The sequence below is a fragment of the Crinia signifera genome, chromosome 19 (genome assembly GCF_055691185.1).
Source record: "Crinia signifera chromosome 19, ASM5569118v1, whole genome shotgun sequence".
Classification (NCBI taxonomy): Eukaryota; Metazoa; Chordata; class Amphibia; order Anura; family Myobatrachidae; genus Crinia; species Crinia signifera.
Genome location: NC_139226.1, coordinates 64,832,421 through 64,853,129, shown reverse-complemented (window position 1 = coordinate 64,853,129; position 20,709 = coordinate 64,832,421). Strand labels below are relative to the sequence as shown.

The window sequence follows — 20,709 nt, the reverse complement described above, 5'->3', positions numbered from 1 at the left end:
TGTCCTATATTGTCCTATAATTGCAAGGACTCAGGGTTCCCAGAAAAGACTGTCCTCCTTTGGTAGCTGGAATGAATTAGGGATCAAGCAGATATCCCATATGAATTTGTATCCAGGTGGAATTGAGGGTCGTCTGTAGGGTGATGGACACGTCACTGGAGGGTGGATGGGTAAAGACAGCAGGATTTTAAAAGTGCTCAACGCGTTTCCCCGGAATATACACCTCCGGCTTCATCAGGAGCAAGTGTTCATACTGTGAGCTCAAAGCTCGGTTTTATACCTGAGTAGTAATTGTCTAGGTGATTCACCTGTATACTAATTACATCCTAAAATTGATTAAATACGAGAGAACCGTGTTCAAAATAACAAATAAGAGAGTGCTAATTATATAGGAGCCAGTATGCTAAAATAAATGCATTTTGTTATATACAGATGTCAAATTGGAGAGTAGGGAGAAGTAAAAAGTAAACTCCGTTTATTTTGATCACATGACCCGGAAGTGGGTGGGATCAGATATTAACAGATGTAGTGAAACAGACATATATAAATACCTAAAAGATAGAAGGTACCTCGCTGAGAGTCAGGACAACCGGTGGGCACCGCCATCGGCCGCCGATTGCCAGTATCAGCGAGGCCGGCAGCGGTACACATCCAGGGCCCTAAGTCGCATCTGCCACGTTGCCTGGCAACGACACCTGGCCACGTGATGATCACGTGACCAGCGTCACGTCCGGCAGCTGAGGAGGCGTCCCCCGCATGACCAACCATCCAGAGAGTGAGGCGTCTCACGTAAGACGTGATGACATTCTCCGTGACAATCTCCCTGTGGCATTACCCTGCTGGCTGGCTTGGCCTGGGGCTGGTTCTTAAAATACGGGGGACCCCTACTTATTTTGTCCCCCGTATTTTGGGAACCAGCCCCGGCCCTGGAGCTGGTTCTAAAAAATTGGGGAACCCCTATTTGCCGGGTTTCCTGATTTTTTATTACTGGCCCAGGCTCTTTCAACCTGGTGCTGGTTACGGCTGTGGGGGGGGGGCTACGCCGTTTGTTTTATTTATTTATTTATTCTATTTTTTTTACACTGAAGCCTGCATTGATCTGACTGATCCGTGCAGGCTAAAGCCAAATACGTGAGAAAAATGTAGTGTATTTTGCCCGGCCATTCGTGGCCGTTTTACACCAATTAGCGGCCGTATTTTCAATACGGCCGCTTAGTAAATCAGGAATCACCATTCTTTTGAATGGTGATTCCTGTCGATGGTGTATTCTATCGATGGTGTATTCATTCATATTTGTAAATACAAATACGAATGTCCCATCAATACGAATATGAAAATTCGTATTTTTGGCATAGTAAATGCCAAAAATACAAATACGCCCAAAAAAATATTGTATTTTCCTATGAAAATACGAATTTTTCCTATGAATTCATCTTAGTAAATTTAACCATTCATGTTTTTCAGGTCACCCGGAAGGTGAAGATTCACAGGTGGAGCTAATTTTTTTATTTGTGATTCTGGGGTTTATTCTGGTTCGGGCGGCTGGGCCGTAAGCGTACGTTCCGGGGTTTTTTTTTATCTGCACATGCGTACCTTCCGTAATGCGCAGGCGCGATGACTCCACAACGCTCACGGACGGTTGTTTCCGTGCGAAAAAACCTGTCCGCAAGAGTACGGTCATTGTGGGCGGCATAGGGGCGTGTTGAGGGGAGCGGCCGAAATAATGAGGAAAACTGGGCGTAAACATGGGCTTACACGGGGGTGTGCACAAAAAATGTACGCTAAAGCAACGTGCATTTCGGACACAAAACAGGCGGCCGCCACCGCCACCTCCAGACCACCCCTACAGATACTGCATGAGAGCGGACGCCTGGGTCTGCTAATTAACGCTGATTACTACTCAAACACATACACCTGAATGTAATAAGCAATGCTGCAGCCTATTAAGTCCAAACCATTATTTCACTACCTGCAAGCCACACACAGCACTCAAACACATTGGAAGCTTATCTTTCAGCACTTCTCTACATGTAAAGGTTGGTTTCATTTTAGTTAAGATTCTTTTTAAGACCTGCTTATATATGCCAAGGTAGTTATTTGGTAACCATTTACACACATTCAGTAAGTGTTTTCATATACTTTAAACAGCAGCACACTCAATCTACACAAGTCGACATGTGTCAACGTTTTCACTCGAATACAAACATTTTTTTCTCCATTTTGATAAAAATACATAAACCACATCTAAGAGCTTCAAGGATGTGGCAGCAATGTTCTAAGGCCATGGCCACTATTTTGCACACAATCTTTGTATAGTACCCAAAATACATAACTGTACCACTTTCTGATCTGCTATGAATTGGATTTTACTACTCAGGATGTAAGATGCCACCAATCACATTACTGCAATCACATCTGTCTAACAAAGGATTCCTACATCTGCTTATGAAGAGGAAGATGCTGCCGGTTCATCATGTGTTTCTGCTTCTTCTATGTTTCCCACACACACTTTAATGTCTCCATTATGAGGCATTTCAGTGTCTCATCTCATTCATTAGGCCACTAAATGCACATACATATATCACTATGCAGAAATGACAGCATCCATGGCAAAATTATGCACCTCCACCTGTTGTGAAACTACACATCCCACCATAGCTTGACAGTGTTGATAATATGGATTTAGTTTACTATGGGAAGGCATGCTGGGATGTGTAGTTTCTCAACAGCAACATGTGCACAGTTTGGACATCCTTGTTTCAGTAGCATCATATGGAACTTGTTACTACAACTTGTTTTCAACAACACACTTTCTGTTGTTCCATCACATACTTCACATGAGCAGAACTGTGCACATAACCTCACATCACACCAATGGTGCATGTTTCATATATAAATGTGGGTTATTAGACATGGTTGTGTTTACATGTGTCATTGAAGTGTAGCACTATCTACAAACACACCTTTCTATTATTCTCAAAACATACATGTAACATATGTACACACATATGACATTATCAGGGGGAGAAACACACTTGGCTTTTCTTCACTAATGTCACATCCCTTTCCACTCTTGACACCTGGTTCACTTCCTCTGTGATCAACCGACTTCCTGGTAGGTAATTCAATCCATTCTCTTGCTCTGGACACTAAAATTCTCATTTCTGCCTCTTGAAATGCAGGGTTTCTCTTTTTGGTGGTGGTATCCTGCTCAGTACTCGGCCTAGATGGTGCAGGTCGTTTTCTGGTGGCCCCATTTCTCTCACCATGCAGCTGCTGGGTCACACATGTTTGGAGAGATGCAACCTCTTGTTCTGGCTGGTTGCTTGGCCCTTGTGTAGCTGGTGGCGTTGCAGTAGTGCCTGTTAGTGAGGGGCCCCCTTGCTCTTGGGCCCTCCTTGTCCTCTCCTGCTCCCTCTGCCTCAACCTTTCAAGCAGGGATTCTGCTCTTGCTCTCTGTAGAGCGTCCTCAGCTGCGGAATCATCTGAGCTAGACATGTTTGCAGCAATTATGGCCTGCATCTGACTGGATATTTATATGGTGAACTCCCGTCTTGAACAAGGGGGCATATATTTTTCCCCGCAATGTACTAGCTAATTTACGCCGATATTTTCCGCCGATAATTCCGGCTTAAATTAAGCAGGTCTCAACGCACCTAAACATTCACCTGTACATGCACATACACAGGTTGTTGACCATTGTGTGCTACATGGTTAAATGTGTGCACATGTCACTCCAATGATGAGTGCTCTCAGGTCTCTGTTGGAGTACATGTATGCTTTCTTAAACAAATTTAAAAACATACCAATGTTACAATGCTTTCATTACATTTGTTATGAGTAATAATTTGTCATACACCAACATGTTGTATGTGCGTTGTTATCAGCGTAAGTATTAGTAGATGGTTGCGTGTATAATTTTTCGCACACTGTATATATGTTATGGTGTGCATATCGGAACGGGCCGCAAAAGTTTTTATTTGCATACATATTGTTAATGTAAGATGGATTAATAAAGTTAAATATAAAAAAACTAGGTTTTAGACCAATCAGCAACACCAAAAGTTATATATGTACCTGCAATTAATAACTGTGCCATTGCCAATATGTCTTCTGCAAGAGCTAACCCCTTTTCAAATGAGGAGCTGCTGGCGTTGGTCCAAGTCATGGACCAGCGCCTGGGGCCCAGGGGCCCATATGTCTCTAATAATGAGAAGCGGCGGGCGTATAACGCTGCCCGCCGCTTAATCTACGCCCGGACCGGCGTCCGCAGAAGCCTGGGGCAGGTGGAGCGGCGCTGGTCTGACCTGCGGCCACGGCAGCCAGGGCTGCTAAGCACAATTCGGCGCCATATTGGGCGATGTAAGTATATATTTACAAATATGTCTGCGTTTGTTAGCAATGTTAGAAATTTCTGTAGTTTATAAAAATATGTGCATGAGTATGTGGGTGTATATGGGGTGTATATGGGGGGGTATATGGGGTGTATATGGGGGGTATGACTAATGTGAATTTTTCTTTCCCCCATTTTCATGAAACCCAACCTTCAATTTCTATACCATCAATATGAACATTTCAGCAAGCGCCAGGGCACGCATGGCAGCCCGTGAGGAGGCAGCTCGGCAGGAGGCAGCCCGGGAGGAGGCCGCTCGGCAGGAGGCAGCCCGGGAGGAGGCCGCTCGGCAGGAGGCAGCCCGGGAGGAGGCCGCTCGGCAGGAGGCAGCCCGGCAGGAGGTCGCTCGGCAGGAGGCAGCCCGGGAGGAGGCAGCTCGGCAGGAGGCAGCCCGGGAGGAGGCAGCAATGCAGCAGGAAGACATTGGGGCCTGCTGGTGCCCACCCCATATCCACCTCACCTTCCACCACCCACTCCCCTACCCCCACCCACTCCCCCCACACTCCTACCCCCACCCATTCCCCTACCCCCTCCCCACCCCACCCATTCCCCTACCCCCTCCCCACCCCATTTCCAACCCCCCTACAACTCCCCACCACCCACCCCCAAGCCTTACCAATCCCCACTCCAACCCACTACCTCTATCCAGACTCCCATCCCATCCCCCTTGCTCCTGACCCCCCCATCCAGAAACAGAGGACACCCATCCAGCGGAGACCAGGATGGCACAACAAGCCGTAAGTAATGTGCCTAATGTTTACATACACATTTCTACACATAAACAACCACAACACCCACATATGTGTATCCAACATCATCATTAGTTGCAACATATCACTGCAGGTCGACCCTGAGGTGTGGCGTGTCCTCCTCCAGGAACAAGGGTCCCCTTGGTGTATTTTTTGAGTGTGGGCATGCCTCACCCTTTGAGTAATTGACATAACAGTACATCCAATGACATATCCTACAGTAGTGGTATTGAAGTTATGTGGGCCCAGCTGTTGTGTAACTACACTTCCCAGCATGATGTGGAACATTAATTTATAGATTGGTTTGTTAATAGTGTGTGAGGCCATGCGGATGCATGCTTTTCTAAATTAGATGTAGGCCTATAGTTTGTACAGCAATGGACAACATTTTACTAAGTAAGGAGTGGTTATGCCACATCAATGTCAGTACCCTTAACTAGCACAGGTTAATTGTGAGGTTAGAGGTGATTCCCCCACCACAAGCTTCCCAATTGTGATAGAGCATACATTCATCCAATAAGGAGGAATTTATTTCATTTCATGTAATATGTACAGTATGTGTGTGAAAACATAATAATAATTAGTACCGTGTTCACAGCATACCCATCTTCAATGTAGTTGAAAAATGTATGTGGCCTTCACACTTAACTCACAAATTCATATTATGTTACAATGCAACAAACATTTGTGTATATGATATATTAAATATAATGTTTTGGTACTTATGTATTATCTGGACTCCCATGTTAAATGCACCCCATTTTTTCATACCCCTACTATCCAAGTACGCATGGAGTTGATTTTATATAGTGTGGCGAGCGCAGCGAGCCACCGTGCCCGAAGCGTGGCGAGCGCAGCGAGCCCCGCGAGGGGACACGGTCTCATAAGAAAAACGGGAGCCCAGATATAACATAAGTACCAATGTTTTTTTCCCTTCACTACAGACACAGAACAGCACCAGGATGATGTTGGGCAAATTCTTCGGGAAATCTTCCTGACATTATTTTATTTAAACATTCTTTTTGGCCGACTGGAGGCCCTCCTTTAATTTTTTTTATCCCCCCTTACTCTGTTTTGTTCAAATAAAAGTTTTTGTAAAGTTAGAAGTTGCCTGTGTTTTTAATCATATATATGTGAGAGGGTTTGTAAGGGCAGGTACATACAGATGTGTAATGTAAGTTATATTGGTAATTTGAGGTGAGGGGTAACGAATGATGTGTGAATGTGTGTGTTTTTGGGTGAAATAACACATAGTGAAAAGGCATGATTTTTTATTGTTGTTAGATTAAAACATCACACATAACATCAGGGTAGGTATACATATTACAAAATCGGATTAAACTAATTATTGACATAATTTAGTACATACACAGAAACACCACCATGACTTTATTTAAAAGTAAAAGCAATGTGGGGACACATAGATAGTGATTAAAACGCAACATTGGAACATAATAAATATACATGTAAGGAGGGGTAAAATGTATTTTTATTAGGCTGTTCATTAAGGTAGACAATTGAGGTAATCTAAAACAATAATTGAATAACAATTAGAATTTCATTTAATTGGCTTAATCATAGTTGAAAGGCTAGATTAGCAGGTCCATATATGTGAAGGGTATGCCAGCGTGCACGGACGTACGCTCACTCTCACGATCGGTGACACACGCTGAGTTTTCCATTGAAAACAATCGAGACCCGTCCGTGTACAGTGGCGTACACTCAGATAGCCGCAAGATGTCGGTGGGAAAACGGACGAGAGACGTCCGTAAACGGTGGCGTACGCTCTGTTGTACGCCAGTTGTCGGAGTCTAAGCGCTGATCCGTCCATGTACGGTGGCGTACGCTCAAGTGTACGCCACTCCCCTTTGTCGGTCTTTGTGGCCGTCCGTATGCAGATGTTTTGTGGGTGGACTTTCGCTCAACGTCCGCGTACGGTAAACGTACGCTGATACGGAACGTACGTACGTTTGGCCGCCGCAACCAGAATAAGGCCCTCTGTGAGGAGACCTGCAAAACATGTACTGAGGACCGGATTTGAGAACCTGTGGAGTGATCAGATCAGGTGGTGGTTAAAACACCCGGTACTTGTTTCCTAGCACGGCGCCCATCGCATACCATTACATAAGGTATGCGATGCGATAATCGGGTAAATGAGCCGGATTGTACAATTAAATATCGCACAGCATCGCATGCCACCAAATGGCATGCAATGCGATTTTTATTTGTACAACCCTGATGGGTGCTTACAATGTTAAATGCACCCCCATTGTCCACGATACCCCCACTATCAACGCCAACCCGAAACGTGGCGAGTGCAGCGTTACGCATCTTCCGACCTTTTTCATACCCCCACTATCCACGTCGGCGCGGAGTTGAATTTAGATAGTGTGGCGAGCGCAGCGAGCCACCGAGCCCGAATCGTGGCGAGCGCAGCGAGCCCCGTGAGGGGAAGCGGAATACATGTTAAGTCACCTGCGTCCGCTCGCCACGCTTCAGGCTCGGTGGCTCGCTGTGCTCGCCACACTATCTAAAATCAACTCCACGCCGACGTGGATAGTGGGGTTATGAAAAGGTCAGAGGACACGTACCGCTGCGCTCGCCACGCTTCAGGTTGGCATTGATAGTGGGGGTGGGGTTCACAATGGGGGTGCATTTAACATTGTAAGCACCCATCTGGGTGCTTGTACAATTAAAAATCGCATCGCATGGCACTATATTGTATGCGATGAGATGTATAAGATGCTGTAAGATCAAAATCGTGGGCGCCGTGCTTGGAAACAAGTACCAAAAACCCTTATTTAGACTTATTTATTTTATACAGCACAATGCACTGATTCTAATTGCAGGGTTGAACTCATCAAACCGATACCTACTGTACCACATTTCTGAAATACCTACAATTCTTCTGGTTAATACTACTTTCAGACCGCAAATGCCGTGTTGCTCACGGGATTAGGACACGGGTCCCATCCCCAGAGCAACATGGCATTGCGGTCTGAAAGTACCGACACGGCATTTTGCAGAGTCGGTTACGTCACATGGGGCAGAGCTGGGCGGTGGCGCGTCATTGGGGGGGCTCGGGAGGAGGCAGTACTTGGGGCTGACAGTGCTGCCTCCTCCATACTGTGAACGGGACACGGGTCTCTCGACCCAGGCACCCGTTCACACTGCACTTGACACGGGTCATAGCCGTGTTCAACCCTGGTCAATACCAGGGTTAAACACCCGTGTTGCTCGACCCGTGGTGGCCTTTTCAGACCGCACCTTGACGCGTGTTGAGGCCGCAAGAACACGGCAATAACCCGGGTCTAGAGTGCGGTCTGAAAGCGGTATTAGTTACAGTATGTGGTCCTGAATGGTGCTATTAAATACACTTCTGTTTCTTTTGAAAGTTTATATCATTCAGTTATGTTGTTAAATAATTGGTTACACCTGAGGCTCTTATTTTTGTGCTGTGTTTCCTCTTCTGTTTATTCTTATGCTTCATTACATACTGGGCCATTCTATTTTATTTTTCTGTATTTTTGGCATATATCCAATTTATTTTATCTACTGTTTTTTTTCTTTAAATTTACTTTTTTAAATCCAAAAATAGATACATTTAAAATGTCAATGTGCAGTAAAGAAATATACAGTATAGTTCAATTAGTTTAATAAGTTCAATAGAGTTCAGTGCTATTCAATGCCTAACAATGCACAACATATGCAGCAACTCCACAATTAAGCAATTTCCAGATTCAAGAGCACTTTCATAATAATGGAGCACCATTAATTCTACCTACCATACTCCAGTCTAATGGTTCAGAGAATATCCACCCACTGAGCAGAAATAATGACAGCAGTTAGTAATTGTGACAGCATCTCTCCACATGAGAGTAATGTGGAGCATCCAGATCAGGTTTTGGAAGCAGTAGCATCAGCAGGGTTGTGTAATCATTAGCACCTATGCTCTCTTGATATAAGTGTTTCCAGGGTAGAGGGTAAATGCTCTTGCCTGTAAAAGGCCAGGGTGTGGCTTACGGTAGTGTAGGTGTGTGCCATTTAGGGGAGGAGAAACACTCCAAGGCATCCAGATAATGTTCTTTTGGGCAGGCCTCAGTCAAGTGGTATTTTCAGGAATGCCCAGTATGCCATAAGATGGCCCCACAGCCAGAGTTTAGGGCTGCACTGGTAACACTCCCTATAATTTCATCCCTTTTAAGTGGATTGGTATGGATCTGATAAGCCAAGTGGAATAATCTGCTAGAGGGGACCAATACATATTAGTGGTTGTCAGGGATGGCGCTTTAGGCAGCTGCCTATGGGCAAAAGCCACTGGAGGGCCCCGGTAAATCTGTTATACTAAAAAATGAAGGATGTCTCTAAAGAGCATCCTTCATGTACATTGTGCTAGCCAGCAGCAGTGGCAGCGGGTCTGACCCGCTCCAACGGGGCTGTCACCTCACCAGCAGAGGCTGGTCTGACCCGATTCACTGTGACTGTCACCTAACCAGCAGCCTGTTCCTGTGGTAGAGTACAGTCGTGAACGAGAACCGAAGGGGAACTAACCACTACCCTGTTGCTGCTCCCCTCTGCGCTGTGGCAGCACCTGCCCACACATCCTGTCAGGCGCTGACGAGCGCGGTCTACAAATGTATGCTAATACCCCCTATCTGTGCTGTGGTGGGTGAGGCCGGGGGTCAGGGTGCCACCTGCCCCCCCCCAGGCTAAAATTCTTAGAGATGGGGGACAGCATCTGCCTGCAGCCGCAAGCAGGCTGTATACACATTTAGCAGGCACTGTGCTGACTCTGCAGAGGCAGCTCAGCTGCTGAATGCTGTAGCTGATGATTAAAGAGGCTGAGTGGGAGCTGCGCTGCTTGAAGATAACTTATCATGTCTCTCAGCCTCAGAGGAGCCATCTGCTAGATGCTGGTAGCAAGCTGTGAAAAAACAGAAGACAGCCTGGCCTGGACACCTTTCTCTTTCCAGCTGCTATTGTAGGTGAATGCAACATGGATGGGGAGTGATTGAGGACATTGATTGGTAAGGACGATTCCACACTGGACCATAGACCTTGCAACCTCAAATTCAGGGTTACTGCTCCCCAGCCCCTGAGACTGGCATCGGTGGTGACCACCAACCAATCCCATGACCGAAGGGACCACTACCAACTGGAGGGATTCCACATCTGTCCCCCACAGTAAGGAATTCAGAGTTTCTGGAATTAAGAGAACTTTCTCTATTTTCAAGGACTTCGGATTCCCTGACCAACCTGCAAGGATGTTCCATTGGAATGGCCTCAAATGAAATCTGGCGTACTGAAGGGTCTCGAAGGTCGCCACCATTTTGCATCCTTCGATTCTGGAAGAAATACACGATGAAGATGCGTATCCAGAATGACTCCCAAAAACTGAAGCCTCTGAGTGGGACACAGCTGGGACTATGGCAGATTTAAAATCCACCCATGGCTCTGCAGAAACTGAACTGCAGCTGACAGATTTTCCTACAGATTCTCTGCTGACTCTGTTTTGAACAAAAGGTCATCCAAATACGGGATGATTACAATTCCCCGGAGCCTGAGAGCTGCTGCCATGACCGCCACCATTTTAGTGAACACCCTTAGAGCTGTTGCCAGCCCAAAGGGAAGAGCCCGAAACTGCAGAAACTGCAGATCGCCTATCGCGAAACGCAGCAAAGACTGATGTTCTTCGTATATAGGCACGTGCAAATAGGCATCTTGAATATCCACAGAAGCTAGGAATTCTCCCGAATCCAGGCTCAGGAGAACTGTTCTCAAAGATTCTATTCTGAAGTGATCCACCCACAAGTGGAGATTCAGAGACTCCAAGTTCAGAATTGGTCTAAATGAGTTGTCCGGTTTGGGCACCAAGAAAAGAGTAAAACCCCTTCTTCCTTTCCTCCCGCGGTACCGGAACCACCATGCCCATCTCCAGGAGAGACCTCTTAAGTGTGCCTCTCTGGGTAAAGGTGTAGGAAGAAACCTCCTTGGAGAACACCCCTCAGGTTGATCCTGTATCCCTGGGAAACCACATTGAGAACCTAAGGATCCTGGGCGGATAGAGCCCAAGCGTCCCGGAACAGCAAGAGCTGACCCCCAATTCTGATTTCAGACTGGGGAGTCTCCGGACCATCATGCGTAGGACTTCTGCTCCCCCTTTGAAGCCTGCTTTTTTGCAAAGGCACCAAAACAGGACTTGGGAGCTTTACCTTTTCCAGATGCAAATCTTCCTCTACCCGACTACCCTCTGGAGGAAGCATCCCCTCTAAAGGAGGGACAAAGGATGAGCAAAATGCAGCAAACCTGGAAGTTCCCTGTTTGGCTGCCGGCATGGGAAGAAACGTACTCTTTCCCCCTGTTGCCTGTTTAATGAGGGATTCCAATTCAGAACCAAAAAGCAACTCCCCTTTAAAAGCCAATGCTTCGAGACATCTTGGATTAATTGTCGGCATCCCATGCCTTAAGCCACAAGGCCCTCCTGGCTGTCACAGAAATGGCTGACACCTTAGAAGCCATTTTAACTCCCTCTTCTCCAGCCTTCAGCTTTTCAGCCAAGGCAAATGCTTCAGAATCCAGCTGCAGTAAAGCAGATCTTTGGAGATCCAGGCAGAAGTAATAATAGGTCTCAGAGTAAATCCAACACCTTCAAATACTGCTTTTAAGCAAACCTCTAACTTTTTATCTACTGGGTCCTTAAATGCAGCACCCCCTTTCACAGGCAAAGCAGTTGTTTTAGACAGCCTAGCGACCAGGACATCTACCAGTGGGACTTTTTCCCACAATTTTACATGCTCTTCTGGCATGGGGTACAGGCTCAAAAACCTCTTGGGCATAAGGAGTCTCTTCTCAGGCTTTTTCCACGCCCCTCCTAGCAATTCTTGCATGCCTTCATCAGAAGGAAAAGTGAACACTCCCTGTTGGGAGCCTTATCCACCTCAGATAAATGTAATGCCTGCTTAGTAGTAGTAGTACGTTTATTTATAAGGCGCCGCAAAGTGTCCGCAGCGCCGTACATAGCAAACAAAAAACAAATTACAAGGTAACATACAGGGTGTGTTGAAAAATACAGTATGAATAGGGGTATAGCTGGTAGAACTAAAATCAGCATCAGTTCAGAAGTAGGTGTCAAAATTGTCGAGGAGACTGAAGATGAAGTAGAGGAAGGGAAGAACAGGACAGGAGCACAGGTGAGGTAAAGAGATAGGGTGAGTACGTGAGGAAGGAGGACCCTACTCATAAGAGTTAACATACTAAAAATAGGTAGGTGGAACGAACGAAAAACAATAGGATAAGTAGGAACGAAGGGGAACGGAGGCAGGATAGGAGGATCAAAAGAGGTTAGGAGGAGGGATAGGCTAGTCGAAAAAAGTGGGTTTTGAGGGAGCGCTTGAAGGAGGTAAGGGAATCAGAAAGCCTGATGGGTGGCGGGAGGTTGTTCCAGTGCAGGGGGCAGCGCGAGAGAAGTCTTGGACACGGGAGTGGGAGGAGGTGATTAGGTGAGAGGTCAGTTGGCGGTCAGCGATGGAGCAAGGGGACGGGAGGGAGTGTGGATAGAGATCAGTGAAGAGAGGTAAGGAGCGGTGGAGGAGGAGAGAGCCTTGTAGGTGGTGGTGAGGAGTTTAAAGAGAACTCGGAAAGGAAGGGATGTGCTACTTATCGTTCCGTGCTTTAACCATGTATGACCATGGATTTACACATGAAAAAGAACATATAACATCTCATAGCGCATCACAATTTAATGTAACATAAAATCATCACATACATAAAAAAACACAATGTTACCCAAAATGGGTGAAAAAAATCTCATGTAGAGAAAGCACATGCATAAAATACAGTATAAAGTGGTGGATGCAAAAGGGAATGACTGGAGGTAATTACCGGATGGTAATGAACTGTTGGCACAGTTCAAGCATATCATGTAAGGTAACCTCTCCCACAGGTTCCCGTTGCTCCACCTCCACTGACGCGTTTCAAACCAGGTCTGGGTCCTTTTTTAAGGTGAACTGTGTTTGCCAACAGTTCATTACCATCCGGTAATTACCCCCAGTCAATCCCTTTTGCACCCGCCACTTTATAGTGGAACTTGGCCAATGTAATGGTGTGCATGCGTCTTTAATGCTCCAAATACAGACTGCTTGCAGTATTTACACCAGAAAGCATCTTATTTGCATTTTCTTTATGTAACATCTGTGCCCAAATGTCACTTCTGCATTGTACCCAGTACTTTAGTCGGGTTAAGGCATTTTGTAAGGCAAAATCCAGTACATCTTGGTGCAATCGATACACAAAAAACGATGGCAACCCACACAATTGCATTTCATCCAGTCTACACTAGTAACAGGCAATATGTAATTATGGATGCCCATTAAGCAACTGAATCACCCCATAGGCCAGGGGTGGGGAACCTCAGGTCCTGGGGCCATATGCGGCCCCCATAGCTGGTTTGAGTGGCCCGCCCACTCGCCCGGTGGCTTTGCTGGGAGTCAAGTACAGGGGAATTCACGCAAGAGGTCGGTAGTTCTCGCGAGATTCCTCTTAATCAACAGCACCCGGAGACTGTCAGTCCTATTCAGCGGCAGCCGCCGGAGCATGGGACGGCTGTAACAGGACAATTTGTAAGAGACATTTTTACATATGGCCCCCCGAAAGATTGTTTGCCCATACAAACGGCCCTTGGTACAAGAAAGATTCCTCACCCCCAGGGCTGTGGAGTCGGAGTCGAGGAGTCGGAGTAAATTTAGAGTACCTGGAGTCGGAGTCGGCAAACAATGCACCGACTCCGACTATTATAATGAATGACTTCTCTACTGTAAGAATAAAGACCAATGCATGCAGTGCCTCACGTAACCGCAAAACGAACACGTTAAGTGACCGTGAAAAAGCATGCTTTTCATGTGCTTCAATATATGGCACGCAAAGCACAATTCAGAGCACCAATACTTATAAATGTATTCTCCCTTGTAGTTTACAACTTATTTCCAACGTTCAATAAGGTTTTCAATACCTCGTTGGTAGAAATCACCTGGTGTAGACTCGAAAAATTCATCCAACCAAGCTCTCCCACCATACGCACAACATCTTTTTACGCGGATGAAGATCTTGTTTCATGCGCGGGGTCGTTTGTTTACCTTGGCTAAGCTGGTTCATATTGATGTATAGGCACCATTTTTCGTCGCCAGTAACGATTCGGTAGAGAAATCGTTCCTTGTGTCCATGAATTGAACGGTGACGAGCAAGCAAACCAGCGGAGATTGTGGCTCGTTGATTTTTCTTGTCGTCACAAAGCATGCAGAACTCATGCTCCACACTTCTGAACCTTTCCTATTGTTTTTGTTCCCAAAACAACCAAATAATGTGGTTTTTATCTTTGAACTGGTAAAGTTCCTGTTCCTGATGTTTATGCCTACTGCTACTATCCAGCCATTTAATTCATTAATAAAAAAATTAATAAAACTTTGTTTTCATTGTGTTTGTCCTTTGCTTAAACTGTTCAATACAGTAGACTGTTGGTTTCCCAGCCTCTAGTTTCTGTAGTAATAATATGTATGTTGCCTTTCTTTCCTTCAAGGAATGTATCAAATAAATTCGCATATTAATACAGAGGAGTCAGAGTCGAGGAGTCAGCGTCAGACGTACGAGGAGTCGGAACATTTATCTACCGACTCCACAGCCCTGCTCACCCCTGCCATAGACCAACAAAAATTATGTAAGACATCTTCTGGTATAATAAATTATCTGCTAACACTGTGGCTACATTTAGAAAGCTAGATTAGGCATGTCCAAACTGCGGCCTTCCAGCTGCTGTGTTATTTAGAGCATGCGGACAGAGATGGCCCATCTCTTTCACCCAGATCTTTTGCAACATGCTTAGGGAAGTCCAGCTGCCAAGGTTCCACATGTAGTCACTTCTACACTTGTTCTATAAACTACTTGCCTGGTGTGTTTGGGACAGCAGATGGCTGTGTGTTTTCTGACCTGGTTGACCAGTAAGAAACACAAAGTGGGAGACTGCCAGGTGATAAACTTCTAGTAGTTGCATATCACAGAGGGACCACCACCTGTACACTCCCCTGCTGCTGATTACTGCTGACCAGTGAGGGCATTGTTACATAGTTACATAGTTACATAGTAGGTAAGGCTGAAAAAAGACTTGCGTCCATCTAGTTCAACCTGGTATAGATATCCATTGCTGATTTGGTTGGTTCTGGTATTTTACAGACAAATTATATTTCTTATTTGTACCCATGGATGTTTTTCTCCAGTAAATGTTTGTCCAACTTTGCCTTGAACGCATTTAATGAGCCAGCCGTTACCACCTCTCTGGAAAGAGAGTTCCAGAGTTTGACTGTTCTGACCGTAAAGAAATTCTTTCTACTAGCTGAATGAAATCTTTTTTCTTCTAATCTATACTCATGCCCTCGCGTCCTAGATTCCTTTCTAGTAGAAAATAGGGTGTGTGACAGTTCCTTATATTGGCCCTTGATATACTTGTACATGTTAAGCATGTCCCCCCTTAAACGTCTCTTTTCTAATGTAAATAGTCCCAAATTGCTTAATCTCTCCCCGTAGCTTAAATTCTCCATTCCCCTAATAAGCTTTGTTGCTCGCCTTTGGACTTTTTCTAATTCTATGATGTCCTTTTTATAGTGTGGGGCCCAGAACTGTACTCCGTACTCTAGGTGAGGTCTCACCAATGCTTTATATAGTGGCATAATTACCCTTGAGTCCCTAGTTTCCATTCCCCTCTTAATACATGCCAGAATTTTGTTGGCCTTTTTTGTAGCTACATTACAATGGGCACTACATCCTAGATTGCTGTCTATTTGGACTCCTAGATCCTTTTCAAGTATGAAATAACCCAGTTCCTCTCCGCTAAGGTTGTAACTTGCACACTGGTTGTGTCTCCCAAGGTGCATAACCTTACATTTATCTACATTGAACCTCATCTTCCATTTTTTTGCCCACTCATCTAGAATTGCAAGATCATTTTGAAGCATGGTGACATCTTCTGGTGATTTGATGACTTTGCTAAGTTTTGTATCGTCCGCAAAGATGGATACATTGCTGAGTAACCCTATCCCAATATCGTTAATAAAAATGTTAAACAAAATGGGCCCCAAAACCAAACCCTGGGGCACTCCACTTAGTACCGGTATCATATCTGATACGGCACCATTCACAACCACTCTTTGTTCTCTATTACATAGCCAATTCCCTACCCATCTGCAGATATTTTCACCCAATCCTAGGTTCTCCATTTTATTAATCAATCTCTTGTGTGGGACAGTATCAAATGCTTTAGCAAAATCTAGGAAAATCACATCTACAGCATTTCCATTATCGAGGTTTTTGCTAACCTCTTCATAGAACCCTAGTAGATTAGTTTGGCATGAAAGATTTTTCACGAACCCATGTTGGTTAGTACTGAGTAGAAGGTGATGATCTAAATATTCCTGGATACCATCCCTTAAAAATCCTTCAAATAGTTTACCCACAATTGATGTTAAACTAACGGGTCTGTAATTAGCTGGATCTTCCTTTTTTCCTTTTTTGAATATTGGCACTACCTCTGCTATTCTCCAATCTTTTGGTACTATACCTGACGATAGTGACTTGCTAAAGATATAATGTAGGGGGGTAGCTAGTTCATCCCTTAATTCCATTAATACCCTCGGATGAATCCCATCTGGCCCTGGTGACTTATTTGTTTTGAGTTTGCTTAGCCTCAGTATTATTTCTTTCGGCGTTAAATCCACAATGAGATCTGGCTTATTTGTCCCGTTTGTGGTAAATGTTCGTTCCACAGTCTGCTCTCCCTTAGTAAATACTGATGAGAAGAACTCATTTAACAGTTTTGCTTTTCCCTTGTCCTCAGTAACACTTTTTCCACTAGTATCAGTTAGTGGGCCTATGTTTTCCTTAATTAAACGTTTACTATTTATGTATTTAAAAAATTTCTTTGGGTTGTTTTTGCTTTCAGTGGCTATGCACTCTTCATATAATATTTTAGCTGCTTTGATTACCCCTTTACAAGTTTTGTTTGATTCTTTGTATTTTGCGAATGCCTCCTCATTCAAGTTATTTTTATAGAATTTAAAGGCTCTGGTTTTATTGTTGATAGCTGACCTTACTTCTTTGTCCAACCATGGTGGCTTTTTTTTGTTGAATTTACCTTTAGTTACTTTAGGAATGTATTCAATAGTTAATGAATCAAGCACCTTTTTTAGAGTATCCCACATTTCCTCTGCATTTTTTCCCTCCATAACCGTTTCCCACCCAATTCCTGTTAGGGCTTCCCTGAATAATTCAAAGTTCGCTTTTCTGAAGTTTAGTATTTTTGCAGATCCTTTTTGATGTAATTTACTGAAGTTGATTTCCAGTGAAACCATATTGTGATCACTATTCCCTAATTGTTCAATTACTTTTGTGTTTGAAACTAAGTCTGTGTTATTTGTTAATACTAAGTCCAAGAGTGCCTCATCACGAGTTGGAGTTTCTACCGTTTGTGTAATAAACTGGTCTTTAAGTAAGCTTAAGAACCCATTGCTTCTTGCTGATTTACCTGTTTCGTTTTCCCAATCAATGTCGGGTAAATTAAAATCCCCCATAATTAATACCTGACCCTGATTTGATGCTTGTTTGATTTGGTTTAAAAGAAGAGACTCTTCCCTTTCATTTATATTTGGTGGTCTATAGCATACCCCTATTATAAATTTGTTTTTTGGTTTCTTATTATTGTCGGTTATCTCTGCCCACACTGTCTCCGAGTTGTCGTCTTCCAGGTCTGTGCTCATATTTTTCTCACATGATGTTAAGTTATTATTTACATATAGGCACACACCCCCGCCCCTTCTATTTTCCCTGTCTTTCCTGTAGAGTGTATATCCCTCCATGTTTAATGCCCAGTCATGCGACTCATTACACCATGTTTCTGTAATACCAATGATGTCGTAGTCATCCCTACTGATCACCGTTTCAAGCTCCCCGATTTTACTCACTAAGCTTCTTGCATTAGCCAGTAAGCATTTTAATTTATGTTTATTTTTAGATATGGCTCTAATATTGTGATTAGTTTCACCCCAGGACCCATTTGAATTCTTTACTAGCTTCCTCTTTCCCCTCTCCCCTTCAATAGACTCACTACAGGCCTCCCCACCATGCACACTGCCTGCCCTCTCCATAGTTCCGGGAATTCTTCCTCTGTCATTCCCTCCTTCCCGTATACTAAGATCATCTGTACCTAAGAACTGTAATGGGGTAACGTGACTGTTACAACATAACATTTTATTACATGACATTCCTGATGCACCCTGAGAGTTACCCCCGATTATACCCTTGTTATGTCCCAGGACTTTGTCTATGTCTCCGTCCCCCCCCCCCATCTCCTTCCCCCATATGATTCCTGATGTCTGCTTAGATGAGCCAATGCTGGGGAAATCCAAGTTCCGATGGTGATAGTCACGATGTTCCATTAAAAAAAAGAAAAAAAAGAAACTACTTTTAAACATTTAATGTTATCTATTTTTTTAGTTTTAAATATACTGTATCAGATTCAGCTTTATAGGCCAGGCATACTTGCGTATACTAGGAATTAGATTTGGATTGCTGTGCAACAGCCAGGGTAGGAACAAGTAAATAGTGACAGTACAGATATAACACGTAAAGATATGCACTAGACCAGGGGTCCTCAAACTATTTGCTCTGGGACTCCATCAGACAATAAAAATGATTACAGGACCCCAATAACTTACTGCAGAAGGTCCTCACATCACATGTGTAGTCAGCAGACAGCACATGCAAGGCAGCATTGTGGTGGCAAAAAATTATGTGATGAATCTAAAATAACAACTCAGCAGATTTTTCATTGAATCACTGACTGATTAGAAAAGTCATCAGCCTGATGGTCAGCAACATGGAGTCGCGACCCCATGTTGAGGTCAGGACCCACAGTTTGAGAACCGCTGCACTAGACGTATCCTGATGAGGGACACGGACCTGGGGAACATATACAGCACCCCGGCAGCACCCAGGCAGCCATTCATCGGCATCACTTGGTGATTGCACCAGCCAGATAGGTAGACAAGTAAAGAACAGTACAGATATAGGACACGTACAGATATGCACTAGCTGTATCCCGATGAGGGACACGGACAATATAGATTTACTGAGCTGCGCAGCACCCAGGCAGCCATTCAGTCAGTCAGTGAGGAGGTGAAGGGGACTCAGTGATGCTGGGGGTGATAGTTGGGCCCTCTCTGGGCTGAGGTCCACTGCCGCTGCCCCCCGTTACAGAAGCCATCAGCTTCTCCCTTGGGGGTCCTTCTGGGGGGGTGCTAAGTTCACCTGGGCAGCCTGTAGCAGGAACATTGATTGGGAAGGGTCAGGCTCCAGCAGTCCTCCTCGGCTGGGGCCTGCAGGCTGGGAATCCCTGCTGTCTTCGAAATCGATGTCAGGGGTGTTTCAGTGGTGGCCGGGGGTCCTTCCTTTCGGCCAGGGCTTACCTGGTGGTCTCCGATGATACTCTCTGCATCTCTGTACCAGGGCCCACAACGTTGCCCGCCTCCGGCCAGGTGTCGCCGCATCTTACACCACTCTCCGTCCTTCAGCCTACTCAACATCCGTCTCATATCATCTTAACCTAATTCAATCATAAAAGAAAAAAAACTATTTCTGGGCAACTTTCGGGGAAAACAATTGAGTTATGCAAATATTTTGATATGTCCCCCAATCACTATGTGCCCCCTTGCAATGCACATTTCCTGTACGGGGATACCAGAGAACCTACTAAAATATTTACAGATTAAATACTTGCATACCTGACCCTCTCCATGAGGGAGAAAATGCTCTGTTCCTGGACTTCCCGGATAATGTATGATTGCCATCACCTGTGGTGAGCTAGTTTATTGATAAGAAAGGTGGGTACTTGTGTATTAGCACAGCGCCCTATTTGCATACATACGGCACCGTAGGGAAATCGCATCACATGCGTTTTTTTTTGCGTGCGATGTGATGCGATTTCCCTATGTAATTTATCACTACTCTCTGCCCGTGGGCGGTGCGATATTGCATTGCATCGCACGTGATCGCACCGCACGCTACTTTACTATACACTGTGGGCGCCGTGATAATACACAAGTACCGAAAGGTGTTTCACCAGAGGTGATGGCAATCATACATTACCAGGGAAGTCCAGGAACAGAGCATTTTCTCCCTCATTGAAAGGGTCAAGTAGGCAAGTATGAACTTATGTTATGTTTACGACATTCTCTCTCTCATTGCACAGTGCCTGAGAAACATCCAGTTATCCTCCTGAGAGACCATTCTGATCCCCTCCCTGTCATCCCCTGTCCTTTAGGCCTAAATAAGTGGAACCTCTGTCGTACAGTACGTACACGTACAAAAATCACAGTTAACTTGTAGTAAAATAAAAAACAACAAGACAAGTAAGGATCCAGGATTCCAGGGAGAGAGCCAGAGACTTGGGAGTGGGCGGGGCTGCCAGACATCAATCACATTTTTTCGTCAGCTGATTGGTATCGACGCACGGCAGGAAGTAGCCTGTAA

The 20,709-nt window shown here is 44.8% G+C and overlaps 1 protein-coding gene across 2 annotated transcripts in view; it reads right to left on the bottom strand.

Moving 5' to 3' along the window:
* The window catches only part of LOC146042621 (galanin peptides-like), a 76,126-nt gene extending 55,470 nt beyond the window's left edge, over positions 1-20,656 (bottom strand). Inside the window, exons 1-2 of one of the 2 annotated variants that reach the window (XM_083162702.1) lie at positions 20,538-20,656; positions 19,647-19,783 (exon numbers count right to left, since the gene is read on the bottom strand). In XM_083162702.1, coding sequence (XP_083018828.1) covers positions 19,647-19,772 — 126 coding nt within the window. In that variant the 5' untranslated portion in view covers positions 19,773-19,783; positions 20,538-20,656. The remainder of the gene's footprint in view (positions 1-19,646; positions 19,784-20,537) is intronic. The other variant, XM_083162703.1, reaches the window with a different exon arrangement.
* Between the last annotated feature and the right edge of the window lie 53 nt (positions 20,657-20,709).